Source organism: Zosterops lateralis (genome assembly GCF_965231275.1).
Source record: "Zosterops lateralis genome assembly, chromosome: 3".
Taxonomy (NCBI): Eukaryota; Metazoa; Chordata; class Aves; order Passeriformes; family Zosteropidae; genus Zosterops; species Zosterops lateralis.
The window spans coordinates 111,641,249-111,666,506 of record NC_139764.1 but is presented as its reverse complement, the minus strand read 5'-3'; the positions used below and the strand labels follow the sequence as shown (position 1 = coordinate 111,666,506).

Here is a 25,258-nt window from a genome sequence, read left to right as displayed (position 1 = left end):
TCATCCTCTGCTTTCATAGAGATTCCCTTGAAAAACAAGCAGTGAACAAACAGCAGTTTTTTGGGTAATGCCTTTGAACTTTTAATGGTTTGGAATTGATAATCTCAGAGGACTTTTTTAACCAAAAGATTCTATATTTCTGTGATTCTGTGGGCTTGGTGATGGCCTTGGCAGTGCTAGGATAGTGATTGGATTCAATGGTCTTAGAGGGCTTTTCTAACATCAACAATTCTGTGATTCTGTGGTTGCTCCAAGCCCTATCCAGCCTGGCCTTGGACTCTTCCAGGGATGGGGCAGCCACAGTGCCAGGGCCTCACCACCCTCACAGAGAGGAATTCCTTCCCAATATCCCACCTACCCCTATTTTCTTTAGTTTAGAAGCCATTCCCTCTTGTCCTGTCACTCCAGACTCTTGTAAAAATTCCCTCTCCATCTTTTTTTGTTGGCTCCTTAAGGTGCTGGAAGGCCTCAGTGATTGGTCTGGGTGAGAAAACAATCAGAGTTAATTTAACTTCCAAACCTCTTTGACTCCATGGAATAACTCTTGGCTTTTGGGGAGGAGCAGAGCCTGTGCTGTCTGGAGATGAATTGGTGCCATTTGCTTCCAATAGTGTCTCTTAGACAGGAATAAATTCATTATGCTTAAATCAGGAATAAATTCCTGCCCTCACATTCCTCTGTAACATCAGAGAGAACAACTTTTATATTTATTTGTGCAAAGCCTTACAAATTCGGGCTACCTTCAATCATATCTATTTTATTTTATTTTATTTTATTTTATTTTATTTTATTTTATTTTATTTGAGTATTTCTCAGTAAACCCAGCCATGGGGAGGAGTTCCAGCTGCAGCATTTCCTCTCCTCACTTTCTGTCAGCCCCGTGCTCTTCATTTTGTGCCTCCACTGAGTCATCAGCACTGGTCTAATGGACTGGAACAGCCCAAGGTGGATGGTAATTACTTATTGAGTTGCTGATAGCCCAGATGAGAATAGCACTTATTAGATCAGGAATAATGAAAAGCTGTGTTTAATGCAGGAAATTTAGAGTCTGAAAGACAAGTGTCTCAATTTATATACTTTTTTTTTTTTTTTTTTAATATGAAAAGAAATTAAAATTGTGGTATAGGAAGGTTTAAAATCAATTACATGAATGATGTTGTTCCAAGTGGTTTCAGAATTCCAGGTGTTCTGAGATATTTTTAAACTTTTTATCTGCCATTGTTGGGGAGGTTTAAGGGAACAAAACATGTATAAAAAATTTTCTTTTTTTTTTTTTTTTTTCTTCAGATGAATATGATGTTCTCCTTTTTCTTCTACTCTTTAAACTTTCATGTAGCATTTCAGGCATAGACCTGGCTTCCTTTATTATGCCCCAAAGTAGTTTTCTCCTTCATCACTATGAAAAGTCCTTTATTAAAAGTTCTGCCGCTGGGTTGTTAAATAAAATAACAATAATAACAATAATTATTCGATTTAAATGACACACCAAGTTGGGAACATGGTGCTCCACTCTACAGGATAATGTGGAACATCAGTGGAGACATGACCCTGAGCTCAGAAAGAATCTTGAGATTGCAAACATTCGGAAAAAACAGAGAAGATTAGAAGGATGCTTTGTGTTTTGCTGTAGAGCTTGGTTTGGAGAGTCTGTTTCTGTGGTCTTTTCCTGAAATATGAAATGTGTTTTTGAACATCAGTGTCACAAAACGCTCAACCTGATTGTTTTAGAAACAAAGAGCCTTTGTTCTCCTCAAATTCCCATTTTTATGGTGCAATTCTAACTCTTCACAAGAAAGGCTTCTAGAATCCCTTGGCTGCAGTAAATAAAATTTGAAGTGGTTTTCCTGAAAGAGCCTTGAATACATTTTTCACTTGGAAGAGAAACTTTGCCTTCAAGTGGGCAAAGAGTTGGAGGGGCTTGGATCAACCTGGGATAGTGGAAGGTGTCCCTGCCCATGGCAGGGATGGAATGGGAGGAGCTTTAGAATTCTTTGTAATTTCTGACTCAAAACTGTTTCTTAACTTACATTACCCTACCTGATAAATCATCATCCCTCTCTCTATATATATTTATATTGAATGCACAATTTTGGTTGCCAATTTTCAAATACCAGGGAAAAGTTCAGCAGTAACTTTAATAAAGACAGCAATTATATTTTCATTATTCCCTCACTGCTTGTTAAATTGGGTTTGGAGTGTTTTATGGATCTAGAGCAATAAACATTATCTTACTGTGAGAGGTATTATAAAGTGTTAAGAAAAACATAATTATTGTTACTGGAAATGTTTTAATGTGAGAAGGTCAGATAAACTTAATTATAGGGTTTTTTTTTACCAACTAACTTGATATTTTTGAGCTCTGGTAATGTCATTTAGAGCCTTTCATCTGTGGGCATCACCCCATAATCTTTGATAGTCAGGAGCAGGCAAAGTTTGCTCTCTGAATTTTGGCAGTAGCTCAACTCTATTCCATCTCCATTTGTACAAAGATAAAGATTCCTTCTCTTTCTAAAATAAGTTTAAATTCAAAAATTCAGAACCATAACTTCCAGGCTCAGATCTTTCTGTGAATGGCTTGCCATAAAATTTGGCACCTGGATCATTTGTGAGAAGTTGTAGCTTAGAAAGAAACTTGAACCTCATCACGAGGAAGGTGCTCTTGGTTATGCGATTAAATGTGCACCAATCCTTTTAAAATCCAAATATTTTCCTTGCACACCACTTGAAATAATACCCAGGAGTCAGTTTTTGGAAAGATCCTACAATATAAAGTGCTGAGCTCTCGGAAATCTGCCATCAGTTCAATGGGAGCTGTTGAATCATTGTGGAAAAGCATCTTTGATTCTGTAGCGCCAGAGGCTGCAGCTGAAGCAAGAAAAATCAGTGCAAACTTGGAGTCACATTTGTGACACTGTTTCAGCAACAAAAGGGTAAAAATATTGTAGAACTGTTGTGGTTTTCTGTTAAATAGGCTTTAAAAATTCAAGGCACTTTGTTTTGTTCATTTCCGGTAAATCAAGACACATTAAAGGACTAAAACTATCATTAGTTTTGTCATTTTACGAAGGAAAAAATTGTTAAAAACCTCTACATCTCTTTTATATCCCAAAAATCTGCTTTGGCTGGCATGAAACCACAGGCATTAGCTCAGTTTGTCAGTAATTTCAGTGTGTGACAGAGCTGAAGATTTAAATTCTGTTATTAAGACTGTTCAGAGCAAAAAAAAGACAGGGAAGAATGTTAAACTTCTAAACAAGGCACTTTATTAATTAGACCTTTATTTGTTAATGAAGAGAGGAAACTTTTAGGAAAAAAGGAATGTGCTGTGGATTTGGGTGCAAGTACTTTATATTTCTTGATTGGGGGAAAGGTTGTATTTTTGTTATGTAAGGAAAGTGCATTCACTGTTACTTATGGAATTTTATCTACTAAAATAATAAATTTTGGGGTTCAACTAATGCAAAATAACACAGTCAGTCCTTACTGGGCGTGATGGGGTTGTTTTCTTCCTCAAAGGAATGCAATTTTTGGAAATACAGGATTCCCTGGAAAATTAAAATGAAATTAGGTGCTGCATTGGAGATGACAAATCGCTTCTTTACAAACAATCAAAAATGTTGGATTCATTTGGCCAATCTCACCCCAGGCTGGTCACCCCTGGCTCCATCACATCACAACAGGATAAATGTCCTCAAGGAATGATTGGAATGTTTTAGCTGATGGCTTTAGGATGAGATGAGTCATGCTTAGAATTGCCAGCCTACGACACTCCACGCTTTATTTGTTTATCTCTATTGCCATAACAGGTTGAAATGTTAATTTTGATGATTTTTCGGAATAAATTCTCATTTCCAGCTGAAATCAGCTGTGATTTGTGGGGCTATTCATAGAAATGAGCATAAAGAAGCTAATTTTTAGCATGAGTGAGCTAAAATCTCCCATGTTTCTTGTTCCACACTCAATGGAGACACAGAAAACCTTGTTCAGAAAGGAGTTCAAAGCTGAAACCTGGTTTTAGATTGTCTGAAATGTCTCAGGCACAGGTTGGGGTTAATGGGGTGTCTGTTCAGGGCCGGGAGCTGGAATTCATAATCCTAATGGGTCTTTTTCCACTCAGAATATTCTATGGATCCACCTCCCTGATTCTGTAGTTCAGTGCCAAACCCTGGCTCTGTCTGAGAACTCGTGTCACTGAGGTTTGCTGAGCCAAACTCATCCTCCTTCATTTCAAATCCTCTTCTGCATCCCAGGCTAAATCATTCATACCCTTGGGAAGGTACAAAATGGGAATTGGCAGTTTACTGTGAGCCATCCCTTCAGGATGGATCCTGTAGATGCAGTTTTGTGGTGGTCAGTGGCTGGTTTGGTTTTTGGTGGTCACAACTTCAGTAAAGAAACAGAGTTTGAGCCTTAAATTTTGGAGTGATTTATTTGGCTTAAGGGAAAAGTTTGGAAAAAAAAGGCATTTGTTACTTATGATAGATTTTATTTTGCAATTATCATACTGAGAAATAGAATATCAGACTTAATGTGTCAGCTGTTCATGATGAAGTCATAATAGTTTTTTAGAATTGGGGTAACTACTTCCCATTTCCCTTCAGAAATGTTTTTGATTAGAATCCTTTCCCCATCCACTTCCCATCATAACATAGTCAGCCCTTACTGGGCTTGATGATGTTCTTTTCTTCCTCAGAGGAGTGCAATTCATTGGATTGCTGGAAAATTAAAGTGAAATTAGGTGCTGCATTGGAGATAATTAATCACTTTTTCAACAAATGTTTTGTTCGTTTGGCCAGTCCTCCCCCAGGCCAGGCACCACAGGCCCCATACATACAGTGGCTCTGCTGGACATGGGGAAAGGCTCTGGGATCTTCATGAAATCGTGGAATTATAGAATGATTTGGGTTGGAATGGACCTTAAAGATCATCTGTGCAACCAAACCTGGCCGCACAAACCACAAACCCAAACCTTTCTCACCCTCACTTTGCCATCACCTCCTGAGCTGCTTCGCGCAGTAAAATCACAATTCCCTTTATCTCAACAAAGCCCAGCTTGGCTCTCCCAGTTTCCCTTCACTGTGCTGAGGGGGGAAATCACCAAGAAAAAGGCTGGAGCAGATTGGGAGGCTCAGCTGAGCGTTGCGGCTGGTCATTTATCACTGTCAGCGGGGCCAGGGGGGGACGAGGCACCGGAGCGTTGGCGCTCATCCGTGCAGTGACAGCTGACGGGAGCCTGGTGCAACCTCCAGGCAGATAATCTGCCATGGAGTGGGAATGTGTGCCAGGGAGATACTCTATCAACAGCCACACGCTGCTCCTGATGGCTCCACAAGGCAAAAAGGAGCAGCAGCAGGGCTTTAAGGGGTGGTGGAAGTTGGGATGTGTCGCTAAAACGAGGCTGGGTCGCTAAAACCGGGCTGGGTCTTGCTGCCGTGGATTCTTAAATCTGTCTGGGGAGGCACAGGAATGATAATGGGATGGCAGCATTCCGAGGGAAAGTTTCACCATCTCAGTTTAATTCTGCTAAGAAGTTCAGGAATTATTTAAAAGGTAGCAAAACCCAGTGAATCTAGATATATAAAAGAACGAGAGAAATGTCTTGTGGTGTAAAACTGAAATTGCAGCAGGAAAAGATCTGATAATGGGAGGTTAATACATATTTCCTGCAATGTTCAGCGTAAAAAAAGGTTGAGGGAATTGGGATTGTTCAGCCTGGAAAAGAGAAGGGTCAGAGTGACCTAATTGTGGTCCCTTCCAGTACCTGGAGGGAACCTAAAATAAGAGTGGAGATGGAATGTTTACAAGAGCATGGAGAAGGGCTTCCCACTGCCTGAGGGCAGGGTTAGATGAGATATTGGGGAGGAATTGTTCCCTATGAGGCTGGTGAGGCCCTGGCACAGGCTGCCCAGAGAAGCTGTGGCTGCCACTGGATCCCTGGAAGTGTCCAAGGCCAGGTTGGACAGGGCTTGGATCAACCTGGGATAGCAGAAGGTGTCCATGTCCATGGCAGGGAGTGGAAGAGGATGATTTTTAAGGTCCCTTCCAACCCAAACCATTCCATGATTCCATAAAATATTTCCTGTAGGTGCTAATGTAGAGCAAGGCTCCCAAGCCAGTGTGAGAATATCCCAATTCCAAAAGTTCTTGTTCTGCCACCTAATTAAAAGTTTTGCATTTTGGATTTGGTCAATCTGCAACCCAAAACTTCCAGTTTTGAATTTGCTGTTATTTTTATTAACTGTATCCCATTTTGCTTTTCATGACAAATCATATGCATTGACTTAACTGGGGAACATTTTAATTGAGCACTGCTGGAGATTTTCCAATAAATTAACATTACATGTTTTTAACAGATGTCTGAAGTTGACATTGTTATTAGACATTGTAATTAATAGAAGTATTACCCAAATTAAAATCTCAGGGCCTCAGAAAAATTAAATTGTAGGTGACTGAGTGATGTTAACTCATTAATAGAGAGTGACTCTTGAATTCCCTCCACTGGGTTTTATTAGCCCAGTAAACACATTTTTCCAAGTAGCTGGAGAGGGAGTTGGACAAACCCTTTGGTTTAAGGGTCTTGGGAATCAATGTGAAGTTCTTTAACCTTTCTCTGTCTTATTGATATAATCTGCCCAAAAGTACCTTTCTGGGATGTTGTAAAGTTTTAATATCATAGAATTGTAGAATCCTAGAATGGTTTGGGCTGGAAAGAACTTTGAAGATCGTCCAATTCCAATCTCCACATATGTAATTAAAGATTTGAAACAACACAGCTCTGCTCTTTGTCTACAAATTCACAGCCAGCCACGAATTTCAAAGGGCTTTTCCCACTTTGAACATGTGTGTGAATATTCAGCAAAAATTATCTTGAGTCTCACTTTGAGAAGCCACGGACATAAAAATCAATAACAACTCATTGGTATTACATGGCATCTCAGGGTGAGCCCTCAAAAAAGGGAGCATTCTAAATCCAAAGTCACACTTAGGAGGTTATTTATGTAAATATTAACCTGTAAAATGAAATTGTGAATAAACAATGTGATTAAAAGCAGTTGGGAGGGGATTTTTTTAGGTCTGCATTGTTTTACATTGCAGGGGCTTCTCTAGAATTTGACATTTCTGGCACTGATTTCCAAGTGAGGAGATGTTGAACTCATCAGTGCCAGGAATTCACTGACCAGCAGAAGTTGGACTCCAGCCCATGGCTTTCCAGAGTTTATAAAAGTTTATTTCTCCTGTGAATCTTCAAACCTTCCCTCAGGTGGTTCCTGCTCTTTTTAGACAGTTTTTTCCTCAAGAATTTTGGGATGCAATCCCACATTCTCTAACAGGAGAACAGAGAGTTCCTGGAGCTGCTTTGCCTCTCCCTGTGCTCCATCGTGGAATTCCTGCCCGGAGCTTTGTGCTGCTTCCCGTTTTTCATGGTGCACACACCGTGTTCCAGATGAGCATCCAGAGCATGTTTTATTCATGTGCTTTTCACCCCTTAGCTGGGATCATTAATAAAGCTGCTAAATAAACCCAGGCTTAACAACCCTGCTCTCCACACCCCACTGGACATCTCCTCCCGCTCCCTTACGCTCTGTTTATCACCATCCTTTGTTTGGATCTCTTGGTTTTCCAGCCTGCCTGATGCCATTCTTACCCAAGGTGGTTGATATAAGGATTTCAAGTGGGGTTTTGAGAGGTGTTGTCTGTAATTATGAAGTAAATCCTGTTGTGTTTTATCGTCTTCATTTGGTTACTGTGCTAACAAGAGGCTCCATGAAAAGCAGGAATGGCAGAGATGGCCTGGATAGTTTGTGGTAGGTGGATAACTCAAGGCCAGGCTCTGCTTCAGCTTTAAGGCTCTTCTATATTCTTTTTTATTTTGTATTTCAGGAAGTTGTAGACTTCCCATCTCTGGAAATGTCCAAGGCCAGGCTGGACAGGGCTTGGAGAAGCCTGGGATAGTGGAAAGTGTTTGTGTTTTTATTTTTTTTCTTTTGTGTTACCCCATGCAACCTGGCCTTGGGCACTTCCAGGGATGGGGCAGCCACAGCTTCTCTGCAAGGTTAAAAAGAGTAAGTTTTAAAAATGAGAACTGCTCATTATGTTATGACAGCAATCCACGAATTCGGTTTTTGGGAAATGAAATGATGTGACAGTCTCAAAAATATCACAAGTGTTGAGTACCTTGTGTATCTCATATATCTGTCTATGTTATCTTTCTGATCTGGCAGCCCTTCTAGACAGGATTCTTACACAATCACAGATTCCTTTTGGTTGGTGTCATTCCTGTCCTCTGTCATTGTTTCCTTTGCTATTTTGGTCATGTATTTTACTGTTAACGTTTGTTCTGGTTCATAACCCATAATCTCCATTGGTGCTGAGGCAATATTTTAATAAATATTTGTGTGCAGACAGGTACATCTAATCCTTCCCCTGAACAGATCCTGAATCTCTGTGATATTACTGCAGGGTTATAGGTGGAATTCATCCAAGTTTGTCACTGCTTTCCTTATAATCAGTGCCCAGAGAGTGACATTTTTAAGTATGATTGGTTTTATCCTGAAGACAACAGTGTATCAAATGAATCACCACACAAGTGTCTTGTTCTTTCCAGAGCACAGGAGGATCCAAGGCTGAATATTCAGATGTAGATATCCAGTGTGGAAGATGAAAGCCAAGTCCAAGGGTCCAATTTTTGGAATATTTAATATTTAGCCTTAATATTTGTACCCCAAACCTTCAAAATTCAACACCCACAGAATCAGAGAATGGATGAAGCAGAATGTCTTGTCACAGTCAGGCTGTGATGGGTCACTTTTATCTGGGCCTCACAGACTTTCTGTGTGGGAAAGCCAGATAATCTCACAATCCCAGAATTGTTTGGGTTGGAAAAACCCTCAGAGATCACTGACTCCAACCATTCCTGACTGCCAAGGCCACCACTGATCCATGTCCCCAAGTGCCACATCCATGGGGCTTTTAAATCCCTCCAGGGATGGAGACTCCACCCCTGCTCTGGACAGCTGTGCCAGGGCTGGACAGCCCTTTGGAGGAAGAAATTGTCCCCAAAATCCAACCTAAACCTCCCCTGGAGCAGTCTGAGGTACACAGACCACAGCTTCTCTGTCCTGGCTGCCACAAATCCACTCCCCCACTCCCAGCATGTACCTCTACCTCAGGGGATTGGGAATTTCACAATCACTTATTTCTCCTCCTCTGCGCCTCCACTGCCCTTTTTTAAGAAATTTATTCATTTTCATTCCAAAACCTCACTTTCCTGTCACTCCTGGTCCATTTCCCAGAAGGACCTGCAGAACAAACCCAGTGTGTGACCTCTGACCTTAGTTCATTAAGCAGCACTTTTTTTTTTTGAGGAGTCCTGTGTGTTTTGGAGGCTGAGCTGACACTCTGTGCTAGGACACATCACATTCCCTGCCATCAGTCAGTCCCTGTGTCCCAATCTGTTTGATGGCCTGGATGCAGAGAGCACAGCGTTGTCACATCGTGGGACATCATCTCCAGAATACATTTCCAAACTGGCTTCAGCTGGCACTCTTCCTTCCTTGAGCTGTTTTGATAAATAAACTTAAGTATTTTTCAACAACATTTGGGATTATTACATTCCCATCGAGTAATATCAGCATTTTGTTAATAATAGCAGGGACAGCACCACAATACTACGAAGAGTTGTTAGTCAAATAATTCAAACAATTCAAAATTCGAGTTGTTGAATTACTGTGACAGAGCCACCTCTCCTTTTAATTGGTCATGAGCTGACAGCTGATCTCTCCTGGTGGAGGATGGAACTGGAGAAGTGAGAGGTGAAAGAAACTCAGCAGATGCTGCTCAAGAATCTCTTTGCCAATGCTGAGGATCCAAATGGCTCCTCAGAGGTGGAGACATAAATGACCAGGATTGGGGATCGATGTCTCTGTGCTGAAAATATCCTTTGGGAGACAAAGGGATGTGAACTGTAACACTTGAGAGTTCATCTGAGCTGACAGGAGGTTTTCTTACTGCACAGGAGCTTTTGGAACTGACAGTTCTGCTCATTGAACTAGACCTGAAAGGAAAGAAGCGCTTCTGTTTCATCACCAGCCAGGAAGGATTTATGGGTGAAAATCTGCCATAAATTAAAAATCTCATCCCACTCAAGGAGAGCAGCCCCTCTCCCTTTTGTGCCTGTTTTTAGTCCTTCAAGAGCCTGAGTGAATCTCTGATTTTCTGCTTTTTTTTTTCACTGAGTGGTTTTTGAAATCCCAGAGTTTGAAATCTGAATTCCACCTTCAGAAACAAATAAAAAAAGGAAAAATGGTGGGGGAGGTGTCTTAGTTTAGGTCAGAAAAGGGAGCATTGAGCAAGTGATTCCTATTCCTTCAGATTCACTTTCTGCAATCTTTCTCTTCAACAGCCAAACTTTCCCTCTGTCCTTTGCAGACCATTGTGAAACCACCTCAAAAGGATTTTCAGATATAAATAAAGTGAATGATTTCACTCTCTGTTTGAATAAGTGAGGATTTGGAATATTGCCATCCTTGTACAATTTACCAAATAATCATTTTTGGCATAATTTGGCACACGAGACGTGTGTGACTCCTCTTGGCAGGTACCTTTTTAGAGAACTAAACCCTTTCTTTAGGGAAATATCTCTTGGGTTATGAAACAGTGAAAAAAACAAATAAACATCCTTGGGTTTAAAAAATCAGGCTTGAAGGTATTTAGGCCTATAAGTGAATGACCTGTTTTACAGAAGTACTGGCCACTTGGGGCTTTCACAAAAGGTGATCAGAAATTCTGGAGCTCAGGAGTTTCTAGAATTGGTGTGTTTACTCAGCATAAGCACAAACCAAGGTCAGATCTCTGTTTTCTAAAGCAGGTGAATGAAATATAATTAAGTTCTGTTATGCCTTATATTCCACTTTTGGGAATAATAATCTGTGAGATCCTTTTATAACAGCTTAAAAAATTTCTTCTGTTCCCTGATCTGTTTTTTCTCCCCGATTTCCACCCTCTCAGTAGCCAAAATCCTTCACCACACGTGGTGGTGTGATGGGAAATGTAGAAAAAAACGTAAAAAAAGGCAAAAAATAAAGGGGGAAGGAGTCCTTCAAGTAGCAGCTGATTTGCTTTGGGACGTTCCCATCCCTGCTTTTCCCTTTTCCTCCTCCTCTCCCCCATCCCCATCGTGGCTGTGCTTTAGGAGATGGAGGAGGCTCATGGTAATTGGTTAATCAGCTATTTTCAATTCAATTCCTGCCTGTACTTACCATGGAAAATTAACAGTCCTTGCGTATAAATATGACCCCCTACTCCTGGATTAATTCGATTATGCAAGAATCTCAGTTTTCATTTAAAAATAATAACTTTCTGGCTGCTCTAATAAAACAAGTTTGGATATGTAATCTAAATATTCCCTAATGGCTTAAAAAAAATCGAAAGACAAATATGAAGAACATATGAATCTCTCGTTAATAGAATTTAAATGTTCTCAAATCTTTGCTGTGGTTGCTAGAGATTGAATATTTTGAGAAAATTCCTGATTTTCATTCACTGCTGGATCAGCATTCTCTGAAAGTCAAACCTTTTTAAAGAATCTTCATTTGGGTGCACAAAAAGAAGTGATGTTCATTAAATGACTGGGGGTATCTTAACCCTGAGTTCTTTAAATTTCCCTGGGCTTGTAAATCTCATTGGAGCCCAAGTCAGGCTGGTTTGAAAGGAAATATTTTTTACAGAACTTTCCCGTTGGAACATATTTCATTGCTAAATTTATCTGTTATGGGCTTGATACCATCAACTCATGGAACTGGGAGGATAAATGAAATGTATCCTAACAAATTAAAATGTTGCCAGAGAACAGGTTCAGGCATTGGAACTCGATTGGCCGCTGATAAATTGCTGGGATAGGATCAAACACGGTTTCAGCTGGGCTAATTAACTCTGGGATAGTTTGTAGATAAGACTTGTCTGTTTGAGTGGTTTCACTGGTACAGACTCAGGGTGAGGACAGGGAGATGGTTCTGATCAGCCTCATGAGACCCCACCTGCAGAGCTGCCTCCAGCCCTGGGATCCAACAGCAGAAGGACGTGGAGCTGCTGGAACAAGTCCAGAGGAAGCCACAGAGATGTTCCAAGGGTTGGAGCCCCTCTGCTCTGGAGCCAGGCTGGGAGAGCTGGGGTTGTTCACCTGGAGAAGAGAAGGATCCAGGGAGAGCTCAGAGCCCCTTCCAGAGCCTAAAGGGGCTCCAGGAGAGCTGGAGAGGGACTTGGGACAAGGGATGGAGGGACAGGACACAGGGAATGGCTTCCCACTGCCAGAGGGCAGGGATGGATGGGATATTGGGAAGGAATTGTTCCTCTGAGGCCCTGGCAGAGGTTTCCCAGAGAAGCTGTGGCTGCCCCTGGATCCCTGGAACTGTCCAAGGCCAGGTTGGATGAGGCTTGGGTCAACCTGGGATAGTGGAAGGTGTCCCTGCCCATGGCAGGGGGTTGGATTTTTCAGATGGTTGGATGGTCTTTGAGGTTCCTTCCCAAACCATTGCTGAACAGATCCTCAATATTTCTTAAATTCTGTGATAATCCATGTGTGGACAGAACTTCACCTTCAGTCAGTGACTCTTTAGCCAAGGGCTGTTGTAGGACTGTGTTAGAAACTCTCCAGTGATAGGTGCAAAAACTGAATAATGCCTAAGAAATATTGAGGATCTGTTCAGCAACTTTTGATTGTCTTTCCATGTATTTTGGATCTGTGAAGGATTATTTCTGTTAAAATCCAGAGAATCTATGGAGCAGAAGGCAGGCACTGCACCTGTCTGAAGCAGACTTTGCCTGAAGCTGAAGTTGAATGTCAAGTCCTCCAGGATCTGTGTTGCTTTCAGCTCCTCCTGGTTCTGTTCAGCAGGGAGGAAAGTGTGTCACAGGAATCTCTCAGGCTTAATTTGGAAAATTTAGAGTTTTGGCAGTTGATAATGGAGCAAGTGTTTGGAAGTTTCGAGAGGTTGTTCTTGAATTTATGTTGGTGAAAATTTTGACTGCGTGAATATCAATATAATCAAAGTAAGAATCTATTCCTTAACTTTACTTGGGAACTCTGAGGATCAAGGAGATTAAAAAAAAAAAAATAAAATGGCATAGAGACATCCCTGGAAGTGTTCCAGGCCAGCTTGGACAGGGCTTGGAGCAGCCTGGGATAGGAGGAGGTGTCTCTTCCCATGGCAGGGGGTGGAATGGGATGGACTTTAAGGTCCCTTCCAACCAAACCATTCTGGGATTTGATGATCCACGTCCTTCTAATTCAGCTTTTCATTAATGGATTAACTCCATGAACTGGCAGTATTTGGGTGGAATGTGCTGTTTTCAGCCTCAGGAGGCTGAAATGAACTCACAGCCAGTCCAGAGCTCACTGGAAATCTCTCCATGGCTTTGTAAGTGCAGGTTTTATCCTACTTACTGCAGTCTCTTGTCTCTGGAATGACAATGAAGTTGGAAAAGTCATTTATTCTTGTTGACAAGCTACAGGGATGGTCCCACTTTTTTTCTAATTCTACGAGGCCAGAGTATTCCTGATTTTCTGAGGTTGGTCAATCCACTTTGTAGGTGAGAATTAAAATATTTTCACATGGAAAACCATTCAGTAAAAAGCTCCAAACTGGGACATTCTTTAGTTCTTTTTGGGGAGAATTGTTTTTACTTATACATTGTAATTTAGGTGTTGTTACTTTTCTCCTAAGGTTGAAGGTGTATTTTGTTAAAGCCCTTTTAAATTTGAGGGTTTTTTTGTTTATTTTTTTTACTATTTAATGCATCTGTACAGGAAATGCTGGAAAAAAAATAGTGAGCCAAAGTATGAATGACAAGAAAATGAATCATTTTATCTGGCTGAGATCTTCGAAATTAAAGTGTGAAGACATTGGGAGACAACTTGAGAACTCTGAAAATATTACTTTCATTCAAGCCCGTCTCACCTCTGAAAGTTTAATTTTAATTTTAATATATTGAAAGCCCAGCCATTTGAAATGATAACTGCTTCATACATCATGGATGTCACTCACTCTGTAAATGAAGGCAGCTATCAGGGCGAGGGCAGGGTTAGTTTATTTGATCTTACAAGATGTTCCATAATTTTTCTGACTGTTCACTCCTCTCCCGTGGCTGTAGATCATGTTGGGAATACCAGGCACAGCTAACGAGGTTGAAATCTTGGTCATGTTACTCCCACTCTGGAGCTTCCCAATGATTTTCTTCCCAAAGCCCCTCTCTTGAGGCACAGGACATTCAATTTTCCTAAATGCCACCAATTGACTCGTGGCACCTCTTGCTCCACTTGCAGATGACCCTGATTTTCCCTTCTCACTGGCTGCTGGTAAATGTTGGATGCCAGCTGGGATTAGGAATGTGCCTCCCTGCTAATGAGAAATATTCTTTCCAGAGAATTCACAAACCAGCCCACATTCCTTATCTGACCTGGTTTATTCCTCACTAGCATCAAGACTAAAGGAATTAAAATAATGCATGCACTGAGAAAACATCTTGATTTTCTCTCTGGGAAATACTTTTGTCAACAAAAAGTTGTATTTTGAATTCAAGCGGTTTCATTTCTTGCTGCTGCTGTTTAAAATGTGCCTTAGCAGCAAAAAATGAATGTTGGGGATGGCAGTGAAAAGGTTTTGAACTACAAGAGGGCAGGGTTGGATGGGATTTTGGGAAGGAATTCTCACCTGTGAGGGTGGGGATGCCCTGGCAGAGGTTTCCCAAAAAAGCTGTGGCTGCCCCTGGATCCCTGGAAGTGTCCAAGGCCAGGTTGGATGGGGTTTGGATCAATCTGGGATAGTGGAAGGTGTCCCTGCTCATGGGACTTGTTCAGATTTCACTGGATCTGTGAGAAATAAACAATTGATTTTATGCAAAGCAAATACTCTTATGACATTTTAACTCTTTTTTTTTTTTTTTTTCCTCCTAGATAAACATCATGTCAATGGGAACAGAATGGTTGAACCTTTCCCAGAAGGAACACAGATGGCTCTGTTTGGTAAGGCATCAGTTTGAAAATAAAAGCTCAAAGCTCTGCTGTGTTTCTGCAATCCAAATTTCTTAATTTCAGCCTGACTTCTTTGAGTTTTAGAATCTGGGGCTGCTCCTGACGTTTTCCAATCACTGACACCAGCTAAAGCCACTGGGCATTTTGAGACTTGTCCTTTATATGTCATTTCCATATTAAAAAATAAGCTAAAAATGTTTTTTCTTAGTTACACAAACAGAAAATGTAAATCCTGTATTTTGTTCCCTAAAAATTCCAAAATAAGAGCTTTTTTATGTATGATGTAAGATAATTTACTAGTTTCAACAAAATTCTGAAGATGATCCATGATTCTCCACACTTTAAACCATGCAAGGAGCTCCAGGTGTTTGGGATCTCCTGGACTTGGAGGTTTTTTTACCATTTACATGCCCCAAACCTGCTGGTTTCTACCTGACCTTGTGAATAGTCCTGTGGAATTCCTGTTGGGAGCCATCAGGGCTGGAAAAGTGGCCAGATGGAAAAGAGAAGAAGTTTAATTTCTCTGTGTCTCTTTTTCTATGAGAATGTCATTCTTTGAGCCCATTTTGAAGACTTGAAAAGGTGTTTCTCCAGAGAAATGAATTACTGCTGAAAGTAAAAAACATCCTAAAATGAATCAAAATCACCTTTTTCCAACCAAGATCTGGACTTTAGCCAAATCTGGGAATTGTCAGAGCTCTCATTTTAAGATGTGCTGATTTTAGTCCTTAAGGCAAACCTTTGGGATTTACTGGGAAGCAAAAAGTGGATTTCTATTGCAATTATTATTAAAATTTATTGTTGCAGAGAATGAAAAATTTCCTAATGCTGTTTTGTTACAACTGAGTTGTTTACAAAGGATGTATTTCTCAATTAGCATGTGCAGGATGGTCCAAAATACCTCAGGAAATGTATTATATTCTATTAAATGTTTCTCTATCTGTGATGCTGAAGTAAATATTAAAACCTTGATACACATTAATTTAATACTCTAAAAATGATCTTTTCACTTGAGGATGGCAAAAAAATCTTGCTGATTATTTCCTGTGGAATTAATGTTGGTGTAATTTCATGGTTGAAGAGGAGATATAGTTTGTGGGTGTCACCCTTTAGTTTCCAACATCATTTATTCAACTTCTCTTCAGGGTTCCTCCAATCCAGTGTTGCCTCTCTGTCAGTGTCTCCTCCTCTGTGGATTTTGGGAACATAAACCAATTCTGGAATGAGTGGTTGTTTTATAATTTTCTTTTGGAGCAAATAGAAAATGATTTTAACCTTTTAAGCTTCACGGCTGAGATGGATTTAGAGATTCTTCTTCGAATTTCTTACAGCAGGAAGGGTTGGAGGGTACTGGTACAGTCTGAAATTGATGCTGTCTGTGCTGTTTAGTTATTTTTTTTAAAAAGAAGCTATTTTTTAAAAAAATTATTTTTATTTTCTGTGTCATGATCAGATCAGATTTCCAGTGTTTGCGATGGGTGTTGGTTTTATTGTATGAAATTCGTAAAAATTCACAGAAAGCAACAGAATTTAATTGGAAAAGTGCAAAATCTTATTAAACAGCACACTTTGAAGCATTGCTGAGGAACTCTGTAACATTCCTATCAAGCCTGGAAACTTCCATTCCTTTTCAATTGCCCTAGATTTTCCACAAGGCTGTGATTGCAAGTGTTGGGCTTAAGTGGTGAAAGCTCAGGCTGGTGCCATCTGTGCTGTGAAGGAACAGAAAACCTCCACATCCTGATTTTTGCTATTAGACCTGCACTGCAATAGTGCACAAACATGACTCTGATGATAATCCCTGGCTTTTGTTGGGGTTGGTATCCCAATCTGATGGGTGGGGATGGGAAAAGGGAGCTGCAGTTCATTTTCCTCCCTCCAGCCCATGTGAATGGGAATAAAAGGCCACGTTGGATGGGGATTGGAGCAACCTGGAGTGGTGGGAAGGTGTCCCTGCCTGTGGAACTGGATGAGCTTTAAGGTGCCTTTTTCAAACTAAACCATTCCGTGATTCTATTGATTCTAAAACAAGCACTAGAAGAAGAAAACTATCAGTTAGGAATTCCTCTCCTGGGATTATTACTCATCCTATCCATGTGTGATCCTGTTAACAGCAAGTTCTTTGTATTTTGGGACTCTGTAAACTCAGGACAGAGCCAGAGCCAGTCGGATTTCTGACTCCACCTCACCAAGATGGGATTTTCACACCCCTCTTCCAGAAAGATCTTTAATCCTTTACTTGGGATTCACGGGGATGAGTCTGGGAGAGCAGTAGTTACTTAGAAGAGATCCTTCTTCCTGCCTAGAGAGGGTGTGGATTCTCCCTCACTGAGGTATTCCAGACCCATCTGGACACAATCCTGTTCCCTGTGCTCTGGGATGACCCTGCTGGAGCAGGGAGTTGGACCAGATGAGACCCCACTGTGCTCCCTTCCAACCTGACCCATCCTGTGACTGCTTAAAAAGATAAAAAAAAAAAAAAAATCCAAAAGTTGGTTGTGTAGAGACAGCCAATTTGCAGTGAATTTTCCTCCTGCTTGGATGGTTTTAGATGCACCAATAAACCAGCAGAATAAAATATAATGCAGGGTTGTAAACACCGAGCCTTCCACTTGCTGCAAAACGTGGCTGGTTTTCATTCCACAGCTCCCTCCCCTGCAAAACCTCTTCAAGATTCTCTTTCCTAATGGTGCATTATTTATCTGATGGTGTGACTGCTGGTTTGGATCAAGGGACAGGGTGAATGTACTCTGGGCATTGTTCCTCCAGCTTTCCCATCTATAGCAGAACCTCACGGATTTCAAAGGATGATTTAAATAATTGTGAAACTCTCCTGTTGCCTGTTCAGCATCACTCAGCTGCTGGAGGTGCACCTATTGTTCATTAGGATAAAGAAATGTGTCCTTGTTTCTACAGAAAAAAAAGCCACATTTCGAGAGGGAGGGTGATTCTTCAATGGAAATCTTTTAATGCTCCCCATCCTGTGACCTTGTAATCCAGCTCCCAGCTGAGATTAAAGCACCAAGGGAACACCATGTGCACAGGCACAGCCTCACTGGAGACATTGGAATTCTGTGTCAAGAATTCCCTGAAGTCTATTCCCAAATTCTGTGACTGCTGCCCAGAGAAACTGTGGGCTCCCCATCCCTGAAGGAGTTCAAGGCCAGGCTTGGATGGGGCTTGGAGCTGCCTGGGATAGTGGCAGGGGTTGGAACTGGGTGGTTTTCAAGGTCCTTTCCAACCCAAACCATTCTGGGTTTTCCATGGAACAAGTGAAACTTGATGTTACGTGTTTGTATTATGAATGGTAAAGCAGAAGCCCTTCAATAAATGGCTGTCCAGGAGGTTTTCTTGGAAGTTTTATGGCCATGGGTATATTCAGTTAAAAGTATTTTGTCTTAAGAGACTGATTTTGACCCCAAACCTAATCAAAATTCAAAACCTGGATATATATGTAGGGGAGGTTGATAATATTTTGAAAAGAAACAGTTAAGGGTCTAAATTCAACTTATTTACCAAGGATAAAAACCTCCCAAATGCATGAAAGCTGCAGAACATTCACAACTACAAGAAATTAATATTTTTTTCCTCAGCACCATTTTAACTCTTGCATATTTTAAACACATTTAAATGGGTCTAAATTCAACTTATTTACCAGGGATAAAAAACACCCAAATGCATTTTTTGCAAAAAGCAAAAGAACATTCACAACTTCAAGAAATTAATGTTTTTTTCCTCAGCACCATTTTAACTCTTGCATATTTTAAACACATTTAAATGCATTTTTGCATTATAAAGTCATGGAAAAGTTTGGGCCAGATCAGGTTTGGGCTCAAAGATCACCTTGTTGCAACCCTGTGCCATGGGCAGGCAAATTATGCTCAGAAACGTTTCTGATCAGATTTCTGTTGAATTTTAAGCACTCCTTTTCGTTATCAACTGCTGCTGGTGCAGGATTCCAGTTTATCCCTGAGCACCTCCATATTCCTTGAGATTTCTGTGTCACCTGGTTTCTCCAGGAGGAAGCATCGTGCATATGTTGTGTGCATGGAAGGGCTCTTATTTACCTCCAGTGAAATCTGGCAATAGTTCAGATTTGTAATTACAACACTTTCAAAATGTAGGAGCACATCGAGCTGTATTTGCTTGACATAGACTGGCTCGTAATGGGATAATTGGTTTCTTGATGTAAACAAAGTGCAGACAGAAATAGGATGTTAAGGAACTGATAAGGTCTAATTATGGATATTTCAGAGCTGGCAGACGGATCCAGGCCTGGTCACCTTCTGCTCTGCTATTATTAGACAGCAGCACATTCCAGTAATTCCATGGAGCTGTGTTATTATTGTGTTTTGCCTGAGTTATTGTGTCCTGTCACAGCTGCATTCCCACTGCTTCCGAAGGTTATTTGAAAATTAACTCTTGGGGGCTTCAGCTCCTTCCCATAAAGGTTGGATGGGGCTTGGAGCAACCTGGGATAGTGGAAGTTGTCCCTGCCCACGACAGGGAGTGGAACAGGATGAGCTTTAATGTCCCTCCAACCCAAACCATTCTGTTTCTGTGGATAAAGACCTCACTAGGGCAACTTCTCAACTAACAGAAAATTATTTCCCTTCAAAGAGGGATGATGGGTTCAAGAATGGATAAATCCATGCAGAGTTTCTTTGCGTTCACCCTGGAACAGCTGCTGGTGGCTTTGTCAGAGAAGAACCAGTGTTATGAAGTCTTTTGGTCCAGTTGAGTTTCCAGTGACTATTTTTCACCAGGAAAACAAAATCACAGGGAACAAAGTTTGGCCCCCAAGAGAAACATTTTTTTTTTTTTTTAAGATGGTAAAAATAGAACAAGCAATTTTTTTTTTTCTCAAAGAAAAAGAAGAAAACTTAAAACAACGCTACACATCAGAAGATGTTTTATCTCTGTCTGAAGAAAATGTAAAACTTGATGATATTGAAACAGGCATGTTTGCTCTCACCCAAATGGAGGAGAAACATCCACAGCAATATCATCACATGGTGCAGGGATCACATTGTGGAAGATTTGAGAGCCAGAGGGAATGTCCTGCAGAAGGGGTTCATGTCTCTCATGTTAATTCTCTTTCAGCATGTGGAAAAGAGAAGGAAGTGTATTAATTGGCTGGCTTTGCAGAGTTCTGAGGCATTAATGCTGTCCTGTTTTCACAAAGTGATGGAAACATGGACACAGGATTTCTGCAGTTCTGGAATGAGAGAAGAAGCCTGGGAAGTCAGGGCACAACAAAAGGGAATGGCCTAAAGGGAGGCTGCTCTGTCCCTAAACCAAATCATGTTCCCATTCTTACCCTTGCAATATGTTTATTAAAGAAATCTACCCTTAGTTCCCATTTTCCTTTTGTCCTCTCTTCCACACACTGGTTTTGTCTTTTGGTTGCCTCTTCCAGAGCACTGAAGCAGCCCAGTCCCCAACCCCTGCTGGGTCCTGGGTCATCATTATTGCAGCCACTGCCTAAACATGGAATCTTGGAATGGTTTGGATGGGAAGGGACCTTAAAGATCATCCAGTCCCAGATCCTGACATGGGCAGAGACACCTTCCACTAGACCAGGTTGCTCTGTCCAGCCTGGCCTTGGACACTTCCAGGGATCCAGGGGCAGCCACAAGTTCTCTGGGCAACCTCAGGGCCTCCCCACCCTCACAGCCAGGAATTCCTTCCCCATATCCCATCCATCCCTGCCCTCTGGCAGTGGGGAGCCATTCCCTGTGTCCTGTCCCTCCATGCCTTGTCCCAAGTCCCTTTCCAGCTCTCCTGGAACCCCTTTAGGCCCTGGAAGGAGCTCTGAACTCTCCCTGGATCCTTCTCCAGGTGAATACCCCCAGCTCTCCCAGCCTTGGAACATCTCTTTGGCTTCCTCTGGTCTCTCTCCAGCAGCTCCAAATGCTTCTGCTGTTGTAGCCCAGATCTGGAGGCAGCTCTGCAGGTGGGGTCTCACCTGGACAGGGCAGAATCCCCCCTCCCCTGCTGCCCCTGCTGGGGGATCAGCCCAGGACATGGGGAGGTTCTGGACTCCAAGTATCAGGGTGTGTCCAGCTTTTCCTTCACCACCATCCCCAAATCCTTCTCTTCAGATCATCTTCTTCCTCCCAACCCTGCCTGAAGTGAGATGCTCTGGTTTGCTGGTCAAACCTCCAGGTTTTGTTTTTTTTAAGTCACTGCCAGGGAATATTCCTCGTTCAGATTTTAAAGCCTATGCAGAAAAGCCCTGAATTGAAAATTTACCCCTAAACCTGTTGTAAAATAAAGGGATAAACACTGAAAAAACCTCTGTAACTCTAGGACCTTTTTAAATATTTTTTTTTCTGAAAAGAACCCCTCAGTTTCTCTTGTCCTGTGGAGTATCCTGGGCATTGTGCTTTAAATGCTGCTGCTGTGATTTGATGGAATTGTGCATCAGCTTTGTGGGAATATAAATGGGCAGGGCACTGGGCAAGGAGACCCTGATAAAAACAAAATGCTACAGTTCTGCTTGGTCCTCACCAAGGACATTTCCTGACATTTATAAACACTAATAAGGGACAATAAAATATCCCTAACACAAAGTGAAAGCTGTCCTTGATGAACACAACCCTTCAGAGCATCCTTTGCTTTCAAAGGAGCCACATCTCTTTTTCCTTCAGAAAACAAAACTAATGTGGCCTTCGAACACAATCTCTGTGCTTCTCCATCGGGGAGTTTTTAATGTTAATTTAGGTTTCTTGAGATAATGAAGAATTCAGCTTTGTGTGGATTTCTGCTTAGAGTGGCTATTGCACATTAGGGATGATCTGGGGGGTTTTTAAAAGTCAGGCTGCAGCTTTTAAATCAGCATCATTCACCTTAAAACAACCTTTTCATTATGTTTTGGGGGTATTGCCACAGAAAGGAGTAGAAGAGACACAGTTAATTTCCATGACTTCCGGGATAGGGCTAGGGGATCTGCAATAGCAGGAATTGTCTTGAAGATCATTATTCTTCTATTTATCTATATATTAATTTTTAAAAGTTAATAATATTTTATTTATTCATGGGGTTTTTATTATTTTATTTTATCCATTTAATGTTTTATTTTCCATGCAAAAAAAGGCACCACGAGCACCTTGAACTATTGCAAAAGCCTTGCAGAGAAGTAATTCCTTGCCTGTGATAAATAGGAGTATATCAATGAGCAGGAGGAACATATGCTTGGCATCATTCTGAGTTGGTTTAAGTTGGAAATAGGAGTAAATTATCCTGTTAATGACTGGAGGCCGCCCTGATCAGATTGATGCTGCTTTGCAGGAGATATATTTGTGTGTGTGTTTGTTTATGTGCTGGGATGGGCACATTTACCATCAGATTTATCCTTGGATTCCTGCTAATAAAGCACAGGGACTGGTGACATGGAATAAAACACACGGAGGGCTGATGATTTATTCTGTTCAGCCACGAAAAAAAATATGTAAGAGGGTTTTTTGGAGGGGGAAAATGGTGCTGTTTTGATCATTTTAGATATACTGTGACATCCACGAAGTGTTGTCAGCGTATCCTAATGGATTTATCTTCTCAAGGCTGGAAATTTTAGATCTGGATGTGTGAGACTGAGCAAAGAGAGTCCTATATTAAAAAAAAAAAAAAAATGTATTACTTACTACAGGGTTATTTAGTTTGGGAGAATTTAGAGTGATTTTCCTGATTTTCAGGAGTTTTTCCTCACCTGATGAAATTGTTGAAAAAATATATCATTAGATAACTTTGCTCCGGATCAAAGATACAAAAATCTTCATCAACTTTCAGAAATACTCCTGAAACGTGAAGGGCTCAATTGGAATAGAATCCCAGAATTCCAGAATAGTTTGGATGGGCAGGGACCTTGAAGGTCACCTCATTCCATTGGAACTGGATCTCCAGTGACCATCATGGGAGCTCAGGCACCTTTTGTCAAATTGTAGAGATTTAAGTGCAGTTGTTCCGTGTTTGCATGAGGTTGGATGGGAAGAAATTGCTCCTAGAATTTCTTGGAGAATCCTTTATTTCCCAGTACATATTTATATAAAAATATTTATGTTATTAAATATTTATATATAATGCATTTTTATGTATTAATGGTACATTTTTATTATTTTATTTGGGGTAATGCTCATATTAGATTATTTTCAGTGGGAATTGATGCTGGCTGGTGCTTTTCTCTGCTTTTCCTGGGTGACATAAGTCTTTTGTCTTTAGAAAAGAGTAGAAATCCATCCTTTAAAAGGCTCAAACAGCACCTTATTCCAGATTTATTCTGGAATACCTGACTTTGTTCTCTGTGTTGGACACACTTGGGAAATGAGGGCAAAATCACACATCAAGCTCTGGAAGAAACAAACAACACAATCAGTTTTTCAAGCAAGATAAGAACTAATCACAAAAAAGAAAAATTCTGATTTAAGTTGAACGCGAGTAATTCCGAGACAGCCGTAGATATTTGTTTGTGAGCCAGGAAAAACAGCATGAGATATGTCAGGCTTGGAGATAAAATTTATTGGTGTGTCATTGGCTTAAATCCAACATTATGCTCATAAATAATCTAATCCTGGTGTGACATATTCCTGCTTGAACCTTGACTGAAAATTATTGAGAGTCATGTAATGAATTATGCAGGAGCAGACACGAGCTCCAGTCGAGGGGATGGAGCTGGAGTGGAATTCTGGAATGTGTTTGGAATTAGGGATGGAGAGAGGGCAGGGTGTCCTCCTGGTATGACATGGAGATTTGTTTTTCTGATGGTCATCCAGCTTTTTTTGACTCTTGTGGGATGGGAAGTGTGGTGAGCAATGTTGTTGTCACTGTGTCTGTCTGCCCCTCGTGCACCATCAGTCCCTGAGTTTACACCAGCTCAGGACATCCCAAGGCTCCAAACAATCCCTGACTCCAAAATCCAGCTGCACAGCAGGATGGGCTTCACTCGGGTTGCTCTGTGGAATTTTCCTGACGAGCCAAGAGAGGACAAGTGTAGGGGTTTAAATGTTAGAATGGTGACACTCAGACTCACCCAATGGGATGGGGTTTATCCCTGGGGTAGATGAAGAGATTTTAATTTGCTTCATTTTCTGGAGACCAATAAGCCCAAGATCTTATTACTGCCCTAAAGATCTGGGCGTGTTTTTGAGATGTTGAAGAATTTTTGGTCACTCACCTGGTCCCTCTTCACTCCATTGTGTGGTTTGCTGGAGATCTCTGTGTGAATCTGGGAGTAATTCATCTGGGATATCCTAGATAATTGGACAGCCTGGAGAAGAGAAGGATCCAGGGAGAGCTCAGAGCCCTTTCCAGAGCCTAAAGGGGCTCCAGGAGAGCTGGAGAGGGACTTGGGACAAGGGGTGGAGGGACAGGACACAGGCCAATGGCTTCCCACTGCCAGAGGGTAGATTAAGATGGGATATTGGGAAGGAATTCCTGGCTGGGAGGGTGGGGAAGCCTGGCACACATTTCCTGGAGAAGCTGTGGCTGCCCCTGGATCCCTGGAAGTGTCCAAGGCCAGCCTGGACATGGCTTGGAGCAACGTGGAATAGTGGAAGATGTCCCTGCTCATGGCAGGGGCTGGGACTGGATGATCTTTCAAGTCCCTTCCAACCCAAACCCGTCCTTTCATTCCATGATTAGTCATGAGAAATAATGATTTAAAGATATTTATGAATCTTTTTCTGCTTGGACAAATTTTGCAAACTTGATAAACATTTCAATAACCACCCTTGACCTGCCTTTGAGTTGTATGTCCATAAAAACCCCCAAAATTCCAAAGGAGACAAAGTGACTGGTTGCACAATGATGCTGTAAATTAAACAACTAGTTTTGGATGTGTCTGTGGCTTGGATATGGGAGATGTGCTTGGGCTCAGGTGGGCTGAATGCAGAGCATGGGATGACCTCTCCCTGCTCCCACCCTGGGGCACCACAGCTCTGTCCTCAACACTGTGGAATTATCCCAGCCTGCAATTATCCAAAAATGTTCCCACAGGGATCTGTGGCTCCCCAAAATCCGGCTCAGAGTCAGAGGGGCTGTTTATTGCAGCAGGACTGTGCAACCACAAACCATTCAGCTCAGTCTGGAGGGCACAGGGTGCTTTTTTTTTTGGGATGTCAAAGGAAATAGATCTGGAGAGCTGCAGGTCATGGACTTTGCTGTGAGTGATGGCAATTCCTTTCCCAAGCCATTAGTGCCACTTTGCCTCAGTGTTTTTTATAGTTCCTTTATTTC

The 25,258-nt window shown here is 41.4% G+C and overlaps 1 protein-coding gene across 1 annotated transcript in view; it reads left to right on the top strand.

Moving 5' to 3' along the window:
* Positions 1-25,258, top strand: part of MSRA (methionine sulfoxide reductase A) — a 230,338-nt gene that overhangs the window by 67,069 nt on the left and 138,011 nt on the right. The window contains exon 2 of the mRNA XM_083856934.1: positions 14,951-15,019. Within this exon, the coding sequence (XP_083713060.1) occupies positions 14,951-15,019 (69 nt within the window). The remainder of the gene's footprint in view (positions 1-14,950; positions 15,020-25,258) is intronic.